Source organism: Panthera tigris, chromosome D3 (assembly GCF_018350195.1).
Source record: "Panthera tigris isolate Pti1 chromosome D3, P.tigris_Pti1_mat1.1, whole genome shotgun sequence".
In the NCBI taxonomy this organism is placed as follows: Eukaryota; Metazoa; Chordata; class Mammalia; order Carnivora; family Felidae; genus Panthera; species Panthera tigris.
Genome location: NC_056671.1, coordinates 48,279,303 through 48,295,581, shown reverse-complemented (window position 1 = coordinate 48,295,581; position 16,279 = coordinate 48,279,303). Strand labels below are relative to the sequence as shown.

Here is a 16,279-nt window from a genome sequence, read left to right as displayed (position 1 = left end):
TCCAATGACATAAAATGTGGTGATTTGGGAATATTTTACATATGTGTAAGATACAGCACATTATTTCCATAGAATGTCTGTTACATATGAAACTCAGAATGGAAAGAAATAATATTGTGATGAACATTTGTTATATGTTCTCTTAAAACACTTTTACAAAACATATGGTAGGTAATTAAGACATTAAGATCTTTGTGTATGTAATATCACACTTTGTTGCGCATCTTAGCGTCAAAATGATTTATTTAAAAGATGAAGAACAACTTTTAAGCCCTATAGTAATGTGTGATGTCATTGTTTGTAGAAAATGGTTATAATGGACTCATTTTGTAATCTTCCTTCTGTAGTACAGATTTTTACAAGTAATTTTGGTGTAAACTTTTGAGATTCAACTCTCATTTCCATTACTGTCTCAAAGGATGATAGACATTTGCCAGTGTAGCATATTTCATTATCACATGGAAAATAATACTATTCTTAAACAATCAAAGTTGATGTCCTAATTTTTTTTTTAATGGGTAAGGCTTCAAGGAAAAAGATGAAAAACAACATGTTTTAGCAATGCTATCCTCCTCCATTCTCTGTGGTTTTAGGTTTGATCCTGACTGATGTGGAGGATCCTCGGAGGGAGGGAAGTGACAAAGAATAAAACGGTGGTGGTAATTGAGCTCTTTGGGATTGGAACTGCTGACAGTCCCAAAAGATAAAGCACAAGTACCATGGTCTTTTCTATTTGGGGCTTAAGCTGGATTACTTTTCTCCTTTAGAGCAAAGCTTAGAATTTTTTTGTTATTATATCCTTTTGGATTTCCCCCCAGCTATGATGTTTCTGCTTTCTTCCTCCTCTATTTGAAGTTCTGGTTCCAATGCATACTATATGCATTAGTTTTATAGTTGCCTTCTGTGAGACAGGAAGCCTTTAATCAGTGTTGGAGAAGAGAGTCAAAGCAAAACCTTCATTTACTGAAAATGAGTTACAGAAATGCCTAATCATACTGCCTATTAGATTATACCCGCTAGTGTTCAATACTTTATTATATACAAAATATATTTTAAAAATTACAACTTCAGTTAAACTAGTTTCAAGCTTGTGTTTTGTCTGGTTCCCAGTTGGTTATCTTGATCTTTGGATTCCTTAGCTAAAAACTAGAAAATTAGGATCCTTACCTCTGTTAGTTGTTGGTGGTTTACATGAAATAAATATGAAAGTATGTCTGGCAGTGTTAAGTGCATTTAGTGTTAAGTTCTCTTCCCTTCCATTCTCCACCGAGCCATCTTATCCCTACTATAAAGAGTTTATTTCCTTGTTGAAAGAAAAGTCCTAGTGTAGGCTTTGAAAGACTTCTATTTATGATAAAATTAGAGGGAAAGAGGAATTTGAAACAGAGTAGAAGGACAAAAGATGGCAAATAGGAGAAAAAGAGCCCTGATAAATCACTTTAGATAATACAGGTCTTCAAAGTGGAAGAGAGTTAAATTCTTTTTGCTAATGTTGTTGCTGCTTTTATAGGCTAGTAATATGTTTAAAGAGGTAATTGTGTTTTGTTTTTAACTTTTATTTAAATAAACGATGAACTTTTGGCTGTTCTGCGTAATTTCTACTGTACAAGTTTTCTCAGGCCTCTAACCCTTTACTTTTGTCCTTAAATTGTCCGTGAGTCAGTAAAGGAGGAGTACGTAGCTGTTTAAGCAGTAAACTGGGGGATGACTCATATGTACTTCTGAGACAGTAATGGTTATGATGGTAGAATGATGAGTTCTCCATACCATCACTTGACCCAGTGAACCTCTGAGGAGCTGTTTACATTGTTAGGTGGCAACACAGAACTTTATGGCCATTGTTGATTATTTCACGTGATATATTTTTAGTGTTGCCAATGTGATACTATAGCAGTGGTAGTGTGGCTACCTGGATATTGCTTGCTTTGGAGGCTGTAGTTCTTTTTTTTGTTGTTTTGATTTTTTTTCATGTTTATTATTTATTTTTGAGAGAGAGGGTGAGAGAGCACCAGTAGGGGAGGGGCAGAGAGAGAGGGAGTTACCTCCTAATCCAAAGCAGGCTCCAGGCTCTGAGCTGTCAGCACAGAACCCAACGTGGGGCTCACACTCCCTATCCATGAGATCATGATTTGAACCGAAGTTGGATGCTTAACCTACTGAGCCACCCAGGTGCCCCTGGGCACTCTAATTCTGATACCTGACTCTATGGCTTATTACAGTTTTCTGCCTAGGTATTTTTGATTGTGTGTGTGTTAGTACTTACTAAGAAGCACCACAACCCTTTGATTTCAGGAAGACCTTTTTCATTTATAAATCTTATAGATGGAAAAGGGAAAGAAGACCCTTTAAAAATTTAATCCTAAAATTAAAGTTTATGAAATCCGCCAATGTAAATGTATTTATAAATGTGTCGTTTCCCTATCTACCATTATATAATGAAATGAGTGGGAATTGAAAAGGGTTGGGGAAAAAGGGATGTTCAGAGATTAGGTTTCTTTCCTAATCTGGTTTGACCCCTGCTTTGCTGTGTGATTTTGTGAAGTTTGTTGTGGTATATTTTCTTATATAGCTTAAAGATTTGGGGCGCCTGGGTGGCTCGGTCGGTTGAGTGTCTGACTTCGGCTCAGGTCATGATCTCACAGTTTGTGGGTTCGGGCCCCACATCAGGCTCTGTGCTGACGGCTTAGAGCCTGGAGCCTGCTTCAAATTCTGTGTCTCCCTCTCTCTCTGCTCCTCCCCCGCTCATGCTCTGTCTCTCTCTCCTTCAAAAGTAAATAAAAACATTGAAAAAAAAATTAAAAAGAAAAAAAAGATTCTGTTTTTCCCAGGAGAATTGTGTAGATAAATATTATGTAGCATATCTTGAAAAATGCATATATTCAGGATGTTTACATATTATATTCACTTTGTTTTTTAAAGAAATTACTAGAACACTCCTTCAGTGGATTTCAGATGAACTACCATGTATTAGTTGTTTTCCCTCGTTTGCAGATTATTTTTGGCATGTGAACTTCAACTGAAAGATTTATTTTTATTGAAGTCAGTTTTCACTATAATACCTTACATATTTTGGGGGTTATATGATAAAATACTTTTGTATTTCTCTTAAGGTATTAAAATTACACGTAAAAAAATTGTGTGCATAATATTTTGTCTCTTTTCAGCTCCAATGATGCATCAGCAGCCTCCTTCTCAACAATACAATATGCCACAGGGAGGTGGGCAGCATTATCAAGGCCAGCAGCCTCCTATGGGAATGATGGGTCAAGTTAACCAAGGCAATCATATGATGGGTCAGAGACAGATTCCTCCTTATAGACCACCTCAACAGGGTAAGATTACATTTGGGAAATTTCCTGCTTAATATAAATAAAACTGTAGTTGAAAGGCTTTACATTTTAATTAACATTTCATATAGGCAAATTCAGGGCTTTGTGTTTCTTGATTTTTAGTATTATTATTACATATTTTTTTCTAAAAGGTAGTGGATATAGTAGGTACAAAGGTTCATGGAGTGGATAGGAACTTCCTACTACACAGCTTCCTTTTATTTTTTTCTGGGAAGAGGTTATATCATAAAATTTTATATCAAAAGCTCACTAATGTATAGCAGAAAATACAATTTTAATTTTGAGAAGTTACTTAATATATGGTCAGAAACAAACCCTAGTTTATTCCAAACTGCTCTAACATCAAAAAGAAAATTAATTTTCTACTAGTTTGAACCTTTTTTAAAGAAGTTAGTGTTTGTTTTTTTAAGTTGGTATTGTTAGATCCTGTATGTATGGTCGTAATAATTTTTGTGAAACGTGGTGTTGCTGTGTGTTTATGGATGTGTGTGTATAAAAATGGTTCAAAGTATCTCAATTGCCAGAGCATCTACAGGTGAGAAATAATCTCTGACAATATCAGATAAAAAAGAAAGCCTTTGATGACATAGAAAACAAATTATTTATGTCTTGACTGGTTGTGGTTTTTCAGGCCCACCACAGCAGTACTCAGGCCAGGAAGACTATTATGGGGACCAATACAGTCATGGTGGACAAGGTCCTCCAGAAGGCATGAACCAGCAATATTACCCTGATGGTAAACTCTCCTAATGTTAACTTTCCCATTTTCTATTCCCTCCCCAATATTAATGCAGATAGCTGTTCAAAACATTTTAATGAGGATGAAGAAACTAACAATATGTTTCTTCTAAATTTAGAAACACTTTAATAATCTAAAGCACCAGTGATTGCATTAGTGTATAATCTCTATCAAAGTGTATTTTGTTTAAATAGTCCATATTAGTACCATCAGGAATGACATTCTGTCATTGGAATCCTTTCTTAATATAAAAGAAGATTGAACCAAAGCAAATGTTACTGATTTCACTTTTTTTAATAGCAGCTTTATTGAGATAATTCACACACTGCAAAGTTCACCCATTGGTTTACTTTTATGCATTGTATAAATACATAGAAGATAATAGTTCTTGAGTCTGTTTCCAAGTTTTATCATTTTAGTTAACGTTAAATACTTCTCAAAGAACTGTGGTTTATATACATTAGCATTTGCATTTGAAAATTTTGGAGGCTAAATTATACCCATAATATAACTGTGTATAGAGTTAGTAGACTAGGAAAAGCATTTGGAAACCAGATTTTAATTTTAATTATTTAGCTTAATCGTATTTTTTTTTAGTGGGAAGGGGCTTGTGAAAAGGTGGTCACTGAAGATGTATTGCATTTAGTAATGATCCAAGCAGAAGTAGGCTTTCTCACTGTACAGGGCTTTCCATTTTTCTGTATGTTTGAAATTTTATGATACAGTGTTGAGGAAAAAATAATCCAAACATACAAAACTACCTGTGGTAAATTGGAGGTAGCTGTTCACGTTACAGTATGATTTGTCTTGTTATGAAAGGATTTGTCAAAATCTTCATTTATCCAGGAAGCTCCCCTGGTATATTTAAGTAAACTATTTAACAGAGAAACTTGGAGAAACTAAAAATTAAAAGCTAAAGTGTTGGGACTGGCGATTTGAAGCTAATGTAAACTAGTAAGAAGATAGAATGTGGTGTATTTAAAAAATCATTTAGCTGCCAGTTTTGGGTTCATATGTAAAGCATAAAGGTACATCAGTATAAGGATACTGGTTTTTACTGCAGAGGCAGAGCAAACACTCACCTGTAGAATTTTGCATATGATAAATGTTTTTGCCAGTGATAGTGAGGATGTGTATGGATATTTCTTATAAGAAAATGACATATTTTTTTAAATCTCAGGTTTTCTTGCCCTGAATATTCAGAATGTTGGATTTTTTTTGGTTGTTTCACATGTAGACATTATATTAAGATTTTTTTCAGTGAAAAACTTCAGAATGTTTATATACTGTGGATATTTTAAAGAAGTGAAATCTAGTTTGTTAAATTTATTTATTAGGAAGTCTGAAAGTAAATAATTGTTTTAATTTGTAAAATGCGTTTTATATAACTGAGTTGAATTTGACACTATTATTTTGGTCCTGTGTATTTCCTGAAATGTGTAATGTATGTTGTTATAAATATGACCTTTCTATTCAGAATAGATAGACATATTATTTTTGTATATATCAGAACTTTAAGGTTACTGTAAATTACTTATTACATCAGGGAATTAAAAAATCTAAATGGTATCATTTTTGCACAGGTGTGTATTAATATCTTTTTCTCACATTTATGTAGAGTATTCCATTCATAACAACAGTTTTCTGAAACAGCATTGGATATTTTCTTACCAGATATTTATGCCAGTAAATATATAGATTAGGAGTTGGCAAACTTCTTTCTGTAAAGAGGCAGAGAGTAAGTATTTTAGTCTTTGTGGGCCATATGGTCTTAGTCTCAACTACTGAACCCTTGTTGTAGCATGAAAATAGCTGTAGGAAATATGAATGGGCATGCCTGTGTTCCAGTAAAACTTTATTTACAAAAACAAGCTACTGGCCATATTTATACTGCAGGCCATAGTTTGCCAACCCTTAATGTAGATATTTCTGAGGTAGTTTGGGAATGTTGGAATCCTAAAACACTACTCAGTGTAAAACATTTATTCATAACTGTATTCCTTCTTAATTAGGCATTCTTTGAAAATTTAGTTTAGATTTTAGCTAACTGAAGTGTTACTTCCTCTATTTTCTTAGTACTGCTTAGTTAAAAGAACTAGACTATTGATTTTCATTAAAGTCCAGTCATAAAGTTTATCGAGCCTTAATACTAAAGGGGTACTCTAGCACTTAACACAGTATTAATTTTATGTAGGTATATGTTTATGGTACTCTAGAAATACTTTCTAAAGACTTCTAGAATGGCAGCGTTAAGCAATAATGTTCTTATATCTGAAAATAACTTTATGAGATACATTATGCAAGTAAATAGAATGTGAAAAATTTGTTTCAGTTTCTTTCAGGGGAAAAAAACTTATGGAGCTTTTTTATATTTTGCATTGTTTTAGCATATGCTGTGGAATTGGCGACCAGCAGAACAGGTGTTTGACAAAATATGATAATTGCTTCCTTTGTTCATTCTAATTTAATTCAAGTTATTTACATGTGAAAGGCCTAAATGCTTTCATTCTCTCTTTTTTTAAAAAAATTGAAGATAAAGTTTTTCTCCCCCCCCCCCCTTGATGAGGATGATCAGTTAAGACTAAGTGTAATGTTTCTAAAACTACTGTTTTTGCTTTTAAAAAATTTGCACGTTATCTCAATATGGAAACAATCACATTGGTAAATATTTGGCTAATGCAATTGAAATTATTTTTTATGTATTTCCATTTCTTTTTCTTTTTTTCAATTTTATCTGAAAGTTTAAATATATTTAGGGTTTTCACTCAGTGGCCATTAACGTTTCTTCCTGTCTCTTGTCGAATTGATGTAGGTCATAATGATTACGGTTATCAGCAACCGTCGTATCCTGAACAAGGCTACGATAGGCCTTATGAGGATTCCTCACAACATTACTACGAAGGAGGTATCTATATACCTTCACACACATACACATATATATCCCCTCCTACAGGAATGAAAATTCTTGCATAAGACAACTTCTACCCATGCAAAGCTCTTGTAGAATACTAGTTGCTGGCTGTCTTGAAAGTTACAGGGAGCCCAGAACAATTAAAATAATTTCCTTACAAATATTTAAAATGTGTAACCATGACTTGCCATTTCTAACAACAATAAAAAGACTAAAACATTTAAAAATAATTTTTTCCTCAGTGGAAATTTTCTATTTGAACATAAATCCATCAATCCAATTTTTTTTTCTTGTGTGTGTTTACATATGTATAATTTTACATATAAGTATAGTGCCTTTAGGAAACAGCTTGCTGATCTTGTGTAGCTAGTGTGTGCTCTTGTAGCTGTCTTTAATTTTGTCTTTTTTATTTTATTTAGCATAGTCATGATCTTATGACTGTGATGTTCCAGTAAATGTAATGCTCGTATGGCAGAGACGCTGAAAATGCTGCAGTTCAACCTTGCAAAATTGGCTTTAACTGCAGTTTGTTTGGCCGAAATCCTTCTGTTTGGTTTGAGTTTTTTCTTTGTTTTGTTAACTTTCAAAAATCAATATGGCATTTCATTTTGTTCTTGTGTTGTTGGCTATGCATCTTAGAGTAAAAAAGTTAATTAAGCAAACTTCTCAGTTTTTTTTTTTTCTCTTCTCCAATTATCCTGTAGGAAATTCACAATATGGCCAACAGCAAGATGCTTACCAAGGACCACCTCCCCAACAGGGATATCCACCCCAGCAACAGCAGTACCCAGGGCAGCAGGGCTATCCAGGACAGCAGCAGGGCTACGGTAATAGTTTTTTGCAGTTTTGTTTTGAAATATTGAAGGACATATTTAATGTTTATTTCTCTAAGAATTCTTCTTGTCAAAAATACGATTTTAGCTCAGTCTATTACTGACTGAGTAATTGAAAATGTTTTTTCTCCAGTAAACTGGTAATCCATTTAAAAAGAAACATAAACTAGAGGGGGTTCATTGACCAAAGGTAAGGTATGTAATCATTTAAAATGAGTTCTTAAACCTCGTTGGCATTCATGCCCAGCCAGTAGCTTTGTGTGTGCTTGGAAAACCGATGAATTGGGTGATTATTGACCATATCTACATAATTCGCTTAGCAAACTTATTTCTAAAACTAATGACTGTTACTATGAAAAATAACATTGATTTTTGGAGTACAAATGAGATTTATTTGGAATGCATAAAGAAAATGTTTTTGTCATTCTTTGGTTAAATAGCAATATACGCATCCATAGGGGTGTATTTATTGCTGTTATGTATCTTACAGAGTTTGGGGAAGTATAGCTGTATTTTCTTATTATAAACTCACTATAAGAGTTATAGTAGCTGGATATCTAGCTTTAAATAACTTTATTAGACAGGGAGTGGGAATGATAAAGACCTGATCTCTCATTCGTAAATTTTAGGCCACTGTCACTACTCTCTATATATGAAAATATGGTTCTAATGCTAGAGAAGTAACTGCTTATTAATCTGACATCATCTCTTGCTAACATAGTCTCTTTTTTACATCAGTAATATTTTATTATTTTTATTCATTAGTTTAAGCTCTGAGATTACTCTGGGCACCTCTCTCTACTCGTTATAGCAAGTCTCAGAACCAAAATCAGATTGAAATTCTCTTGTGTCTTCAACTTATGCATTGAAATTTGGTCAGGTATTAGGAGCCAGGCATTTCCCCCCCAAACTGATAAGTTCTAGTTCTTTAATTTGAGATATGACTTTAGAAATATTCCATGGATGGTGTGCCTGGGTGGCTCAGTTGGTTAAGCGTCTGACTTCGGCTCAGGTCATGATCCCACGGTTCGTGGGTTCGAGCCCTACATCGGACTCTGTGCTGACAGCTCAGAGCCTGGAGTCTGCTTTGGATTCTGTGTCTCCCTCTCTCTCTGCCCCTCTCGCTTGTGCTCTCTTTCTCTCAAAAATAAACATTAAACAAATTATTTTAGAAATATTCCATGGATTTCTTGTTTGTTTTTGTTATTTGTTTTGTCTTTTTAAGTGAGCTCCAGCATGGCTTAAACTCACGACTCTGGGATCAAGACCTAAGCCGAGATTAAGAGTTGGACACTTAACCAACTGAGCCACCCAAGCATCCCGGGATTTCTTGTTTTTACAAAGGAATTCTTGCTCTTCTCAAATGGCATTTTCATTTCCTGACCATTGAATATTTGTATTTTGAATAAGTATTCTGGTTTTACTGTGTTTACGTGAAAACAAATACGATGTGGTTAAATCAGGTGAATTCATTTATTTAAGATAAATCTTATTTTCAGTGGGAAGAGAGAGTAAATGAAATGTATTTTTGGTTAGAGTAGTTAACTGCTGTTTTGTTCGACCTTGGGAATCCCAAAGGAGAAGTTCCCATTTTGCTTATTTGTAGGCTTCTGTTGTCATACTTTCTTCTAATAGAAGAGTTAGACTTTTAATAATTGAGTGTATAATAATTAAATAAATAATAGACCGATGGAATTTATTTAAGCTTGAACATTTATTCTCTTTGACACTTTCCTCTGCCATCAGTGTTTTTTTATGGCAGATTTTGAATGGCTATGATAGAAAACATTTAAGTGTCAAAGCTTTTCGGCTTATGCTTTATAAAGCATTCTTTACAATAGGCAGTAGTAGAATTTATGAAACAGACATATTTGTTTGGCAAGCCAAATTAGTCCCTTGCCATCTCTGGAATTGGAAATCATTCATTTTTATGGGTTAAGTATTAAAGGTGATTGGTACACAGAGTGTAACTTTTGAATCAAGTTTTTTCACATGCAACCTGTGGCTTTTCAAGTCTTTGGTTTTGGTTTGAAAATATTGTGGTAGTAAACTTATTAATGCAGAGCATAAAGCATTCTTTTGGTGATTGCAAATATCAATCTAGAATTTCATGGAAAATTATTCTTTATGATTCTCTGGTGATTGCAAGTGTAAATCTAGAGTCATACAGCTGTAAATATCATTGATTCTCAAACTTTATTCAGAAATTATTTCAGTATTTTAATTTGAATCTGCTTCTTGCTTTCTCTTTTATTTACTTTTTACTTTTATTTTTAAAGTTTATTTATTTTGAGAGAGCGAGAGAGAAGGAGAGAGCCTGAAGCTGGGCCCGTGAGGGGCTCAGACTCATGAACCGTAAGATCATGACCTGAGCTGAAACCAAGAGTTGACACTTAACTGACTGAACCACCCAGGGCCCTTGTTGCTTTTTCTTTTATAACCTGTTGCTTATAGTGGTTAACTTTCTAGTAGTGGTGTAGATGAATTTTCTTGATACCATGGAATTAACCTGCTTAACAACTCTTGAGTCGCTTTTACGTATTTGGAAAAAAATTCATGACTAACACATAGCTCACTGGTTACACCGACTCAAAACATTTTGTACATGGCACTATCCTTATAATATTTTCATTCTTACAACCTTTGGAATTTATTTCAAAAAGCATTTGAGAAGATCAAGATACCAACTATCTTTTTTGTTTAGATATAAAAACGTGATAACACCTGGTTCTAAACCCTTTCAAGAATTCTGTTTTTATCTGGGCTTTTGTTTATGTTAATTATTTTGCAGGTCCTTCACAGGGTGGTCCAGGTCCTCAGTATCCTAACTACCCACAAGGACAAGGTCAGCAGTATGGGGGTTATAGACCAACGCAGCCTGGACCACCACAGCCGCCACAGCAGAGGCCTTATGGATATGACCAGGTAAATTATTTGGCCAACTGTGTGATTGCCCCATTATTTGCTCACCCTTGATAAGGTTGTTTTTCACTTGAAGGCTTGTTTTTCCCTCCTCCTGTTCATAGTATATGAGTTAACAAAAAAAAATTTACTTTTAAGTCTTTTTCATAGAATGCTAGCACAGCTGACCATAGTTACTGTCACATGTAAAACATGTCTTATCTCTGAGACCCAGCATCCATTCATACTCATATTCTCTTTCTCTTTCTCTCTCTCTGGTCTTTACCCGGGCATTCCAGACATCATTCCCTCTTCTAAAGCCCCTGATTTCTCTCATCTCCTTCACATTTATTGCTGAAGACTGTGCATTGACATATAGAGACATGGAATCCATCTGTGTCAACTCTCTTAGTAGCTCTTGTCTTTGTTTCAGCATATCCATTACCTTCTGCCACATTGGTGGTGTCCTGTCTCTTTAAATCCATAGTTACTTCTGCCTCTGTTGCCTCCTTTCATATCCCTTATTTCAAGTATTAAAAATGTTTATCTCAGGATGCCTGGGTGGCTCAGTCGGTTGAGCGTCCGACTTCGGCTCAGGTCATGATCTCATGGCTCGTGAGTTCGAGACCCACGTCGGGCTCTGTGCTGACAGCTCAGAGCCTGGAGCCTGCTTCGGATTCTGTCTCTCTCTCTCTCTCTCTTTCTCTCAAAAATAAATAAACGTTAAAAATTTTTTTTTTTTTTAACGTTTATCCCCTGTTATCTTTCCTTCTGCTTTCACATATGTAGAGATGTAGCTCATTCTAAGATGACTGTATCCTCTTGAACCTAGTATTTATTTAAGTTCCTTCTTTTCACCAGTAAACTTTTCAGACTTAACTAATCTGTGCCACAGTCATTGTTTTCTGAATCTTGCTGTTATGCATACTCTAAATTATAATGAAAATGATGTATTATGTTGGCAGTTTCCTTAGATTGATTTCAGATTTGTCTAATGACCTTCTAGTGAGGAAAATCTGGTCTGCTCACTACTTAAGCTACCTAAAACAACTTATTTTTTTTTGTAAGTTATGGTTCCAGGGCCAGTGTTGGTGATCTGGTTTGAGGAACAACACAGTGCAGTACTAATCAGAACTTGAGGTATGAGCAATTTTTTTATCAGTGCTCTCTCAAGCCTACAACCCCTTGTACTGACACTTCCTATTTAAGTGATAAAAGAGATAAAAGAGACTTAAAAGGGTAAGGACAAATGAGTAATATATTTTAAAAAACACTATTAATCAAAGGGTTAGGCAGAAATTTTATTTAGATTTTAAAGTAAAAAAAGTCTTGGCTAATGAGTGCTTAAGGGCAAGATTCCTGAGCACAAGGTTTAGGCTCATTCTAATCCACAAGTTAACTTTTTAATTTTTATCTATTTATAATTAATTAATTGATTGATTGATATTTTGAAGTAGGCTCCACGCCTGATGTGGGGCTTGAACTCACGACCCTAAGATCAAAGAGTCCCATGCTCCACTGACTGAGCCACCCAAGCACCCCCACAAGTTAACTTTTTAAAAAATGAGCTTCTGATCATTTATTCTTTCAGTCAACAAATGTTTATTAATTATCTTCATGTGCTGGGCACTATTTTAGGTCCTATGCTCCCTACGGCTGGTGGAACAGCTAGCTATTTTGGTCTCTCTAACTTCACTTTTGGATGTTTATTGTTTATTTTGAGAGAGAGAGTGCCTGTGCACGAGCAGGTGAGGCACAGGGAGAGGGAGAGAGAGGATCCCGAGCAGGCTCCACCCTCAGTGTGGAGCCCCATGCGGGGCTCAATCCCACGACCGTGAGATCATGACCTGAGCCAAAAATAAGAGTTGGACCCTCAACCAACTGAGCCACCCAGGTGCCCCTCTTGCCTTCACTTTTGACACATTTGACACATGTTCCTATTTTCATTCCTGAATGGTCTTCTTTGCTTCTAATTACTGTGCTTCTTTACTTCTCTTAGATTTCTAGTGACTCCTTCTTTATTGTTTCATTTTCTTGTCTCACTTGTTTCTTGTCTTTCTTTTAAGTAAAAATGTTTGGCTCAGTGTTTTTCTTGGTCTCTCTACTCACCCTGTCTTATATTTTCAGTATCCTTAGCCCACCCTCTGCAAACCAACTTCAGCTCCATTTTTTCAACTTGTACAGAATATCTCTATTTGGATGTCTTGCCATTGCCATCAACTTCAGCATGTTGTGCACTAAACTAACTGTTTTCTCTCTAAATGACGTATTTCTAAATCCCCTAAACTTAACATCAGTCATTAAGTAAATGTTTCTTGAGCAACATTTATATGCCAAGTATCTACGATCGGGGTACATTGGGAAATAAAGATAGACATAAACTCTACCTTTATGAACTTAAATCTAGATAAATCTAGGTGAGATCCAGAAGAATAAACAGGTGATATAATATAGTGTGAGAAGTCCTTGAAGTCAAGACTTTTGTGGAAGGGGGATACTAATCTAGATCACAGAAAAAATGTTCTTTGGGAAGTATTATAATAGTGTGAGGGCCCAAGGACGAGTAGGTATTAGACAAGTAGACATAGAAGAGGGAAGTGTATTCTAGTCAGAAAAAGGTGCATTCACAAAGGACTACTAGTGTTAAGGGGTGTGGTTGAGTAAAGCAGAAGCATGGGGAGGGAGAGGCAAGATTGGAGAGAGAAGTTAGGTTTAGATTGGGAAGACTCTCACAAGCCATGTTACAGGACTTGGACTTTATCCTGACATCATTTGAAGCCTTTATAAGACATTTTAAATGATGTATATAATATATTAGCTGTGCCTGGCACTTGGTGAACATGATATGTGAAAGATTATGTGTTGTGATATATAGCATATATGATAGATATGTGATACACTACCTCTTTCATTATAATTATTCCACTCCATAAAGTTCCTAGGAATTTGGGATGGTACTATAGAAAAAGACCCATGACGTTTGGCTAGATGCCAGCCACATCTCCTTCCCCATTAGAAACGGCTATGAAGAGGGGACCATTTTAGCTACTTCAGTGTTAGTAGTCTGCCCATATTTATCAGAGATTTCACCTTATCTGTATCCCCCAATCCAAACACTTGTTGGTCTTTTCATTTTAGGTAAAGTAGTTCACCTCTTCAAGATAATGAAGGGAACAGAAAACTAATACAGATTCTTAAATCCAATAGTAATATAATTATAGTGGTGGTTTAGGCAGATGACTATTCTAGCGGTGTGCACAGTGAATTCAAAGGGGGGAAATTGAGAGACAAGCCTTGCTAGGGGCTGTTGTTTCTCCATCATTTCTTCCCATATTACTAAACAGCAGCTTGATTCTTTCAGTTCCTCAGGCCAAGAACCTGGAGTCATCTTGGCTCCCCTCTTTTTTGCAAATCAAGCATCTTCTCAACCAGCAAATTTCATCACCTCTCCCTTCAAAATATATCCAGTATCTGGCCATTTTTACAACCTTCTGCTCTTACCCAAGTCAGAGTTACGACTGTCATTCACCTGAACTGGTCTTCTGCTTTTGTCCTAGCTCTGCTATAGGATATGCTCCACATAGGACCCAGAATGATCTTTTAAAAACATTAGATTATGCCACCCCACTGCTCAAAGCCCTGTGGTGACTTCAGTCTTACTTAAAGTAAAAGCAAGACCTTAGAATAACCTACAAAGTCCTGCATGACTTGTGCCCCCACTACCTGTGCCACCACTTCATCTCTGTATTTTTAGAATTTTTTTAATGTTTATTTATTTATTTTTGAGAGAGAGAGAGAAAGAGTGAGCACACAAGAGGGGGAGGGGCAGAGAGAGAGAAGGAGGCACAGAATCTGAAGCAGGCTCCAGGCTCTGAGCTGTCAGCACAGAAACCGATGTGGGGCTCAAGCTCAATGAGCTTTGAGATCATGATCTGAGCCAAAGTTGGACGCTTAATCGACTGAGCCACTCAGGCACCCCTCACTTCATCTCTGTATTTATAGCTGCCCTCATTCACTTTGCTTCAGTCACTTTACTGTTCCTTAAACACATCAAGCATATTTCTACCTCAGAACCTTTGTATTTGCTGCACCCTTTATTGCCAGAACTCTTCCCCGAGACGTATAGTTGGCTTCCTCCCTTTCTTCAAATCTCTGCTCTGTTCTGTCACCGTATCATATCAAGAAGTCCTTCTACCTATGTAAAACAGTAACATCTTGCATTGCCTCACTTTATAGTAGCCCACCTTTATCCACAGAGGATACGTTCTAAGACTCTTAAAAACCACAGATAGTACTGAACCCTGTATATACTATGTTTTACCTATGTAAATACACCTATGGTAAAGTATAATTTTAAATTAGGCACAGGAAGAGATTAACAGTAAAGAATAGAAAAATAATTGTAACAATATACTGTAATAAAAGTTATACAAATATGGTCTTTCTCTCTCAAAATATCTTATTGTACTGTACTCACCCTTGTGATGATGTGAGCTGATAAAATGCCTACACGATAAGGTGAAGTGAGGTGATGATGTATGCATGTGACATGGTGTTGGGCTGCTATTGACCTGACGATATGTCAGGAGGATCATCTGCTACTGAACCGCAGTTGACCACAGGTCACTGAAATTGTAGAAAGCAAAACTGTGGGTAAGGGGGGACTACTGTATTTTCCTACCCTTCTGTATTTAAACAACTTTTTTGAAGTATTATTGACATTCCATAAACTGCATATATTAAAAGTACACAATTTGATACTTGTCAGTGAGTCAGTCTTTTCAATTTTACCTATTCTGGTGTATGTCTGGTGATAGTTTATTGTGCTTTTCATTTTCATGTCCTAAAGGACAAGTGATAATGACTTATCTTCTCATGTGCTTATTTTTCCATCTATGTATCTTCTCTGAAATATCTGTTCAAATCTTTTGCTTATTAAAAAAAAATTCAGTCCCTTATTTTCTTATTGAATATTGAGAGGTCTCTGTATATTGTACATACAAATCCTTTATCAGATACATAATTTGCAAATATTTTTCTCCAGTCTGTTGCTTCTCTTTTCATTGTTTCAACATTGTTTTTTGAAGACAGGAACTTTAACATTTTTATGAAGTCGAATTTATCAACTTTGTCTTTTATGGATCATGCTTTTGGTTTTATGTGTGGGAAATCTTCACTTAACCCAGAGTCACAAATATTTTCTCTTAATGCTTTCTTCTAGAAGCCTTATATTTTTTAAAAATTTAATTTAATTTTATACTTTATTTTTGGCAGGGGCGGGGGGGAACATGAGCAGGGGAGGGGCAGAGAGAGAGGGAGAGAGAGAATCCCAAGCAGGCTCTGTCTGCACTGTCAGTGCAGAGTCCAACATGGAACTTGATCTCACAGATCAGGACCTGAGCTGCAATCAAGAGTTGGGTGCTTAACCCATTGAGCCACCCAGGCATCCCTAGAAGCCTTATATTTTTAGGCTTTACATTTAAGTCTATAATCCATTTTGAGTTAATTTTTCTATGAAGCACGAATTGAAGTTTGCATCTTATTT

At 35.7% G+C, this 16,279-nt stretch overlaps 1 protein-coding gene across 7 annotated transcripts in view; it reads left to right on the top strand.

Annotated features, from left to right (window-relative positions):
* The window catches only part of SS18 (SS18 subunit of BAF chromatin remodeling complex), an 89,246-nt gene that overhangs the window by 57,916 nt on the left and 15,051 nt on the right, over positions 1-16,279 (top strand). For 6 of the 7 annotated variants that reach the window (XM_042961385.1, XM_042961382.1, XM_042961383.1 and 3 more), the window contains 5 exons: positions 3,165-3,332; positions 3,982-4,086; positions 6,902-6,994; positions 7,705-7,827; positions 10,625-10,758. In XM_042961385.1, the coding sequence (XP_042817319.1) occupies positions 3,165-3,332; positions 3,982-4,086; positions 6,902-6,994; positions 7,705-7,827; positions 10,625-10,758 (623 nt within the window). The remainder of the gene's footprint in view (positions 1-3,164; positions 3,333-3,981; positions 4,087-6,901; positions 6,995-7,704; positions 7,828-10,624; positions 10,759-16,279) is intronic. The other variant, XM_042961386.1, reaches the window with a different exon arrangement.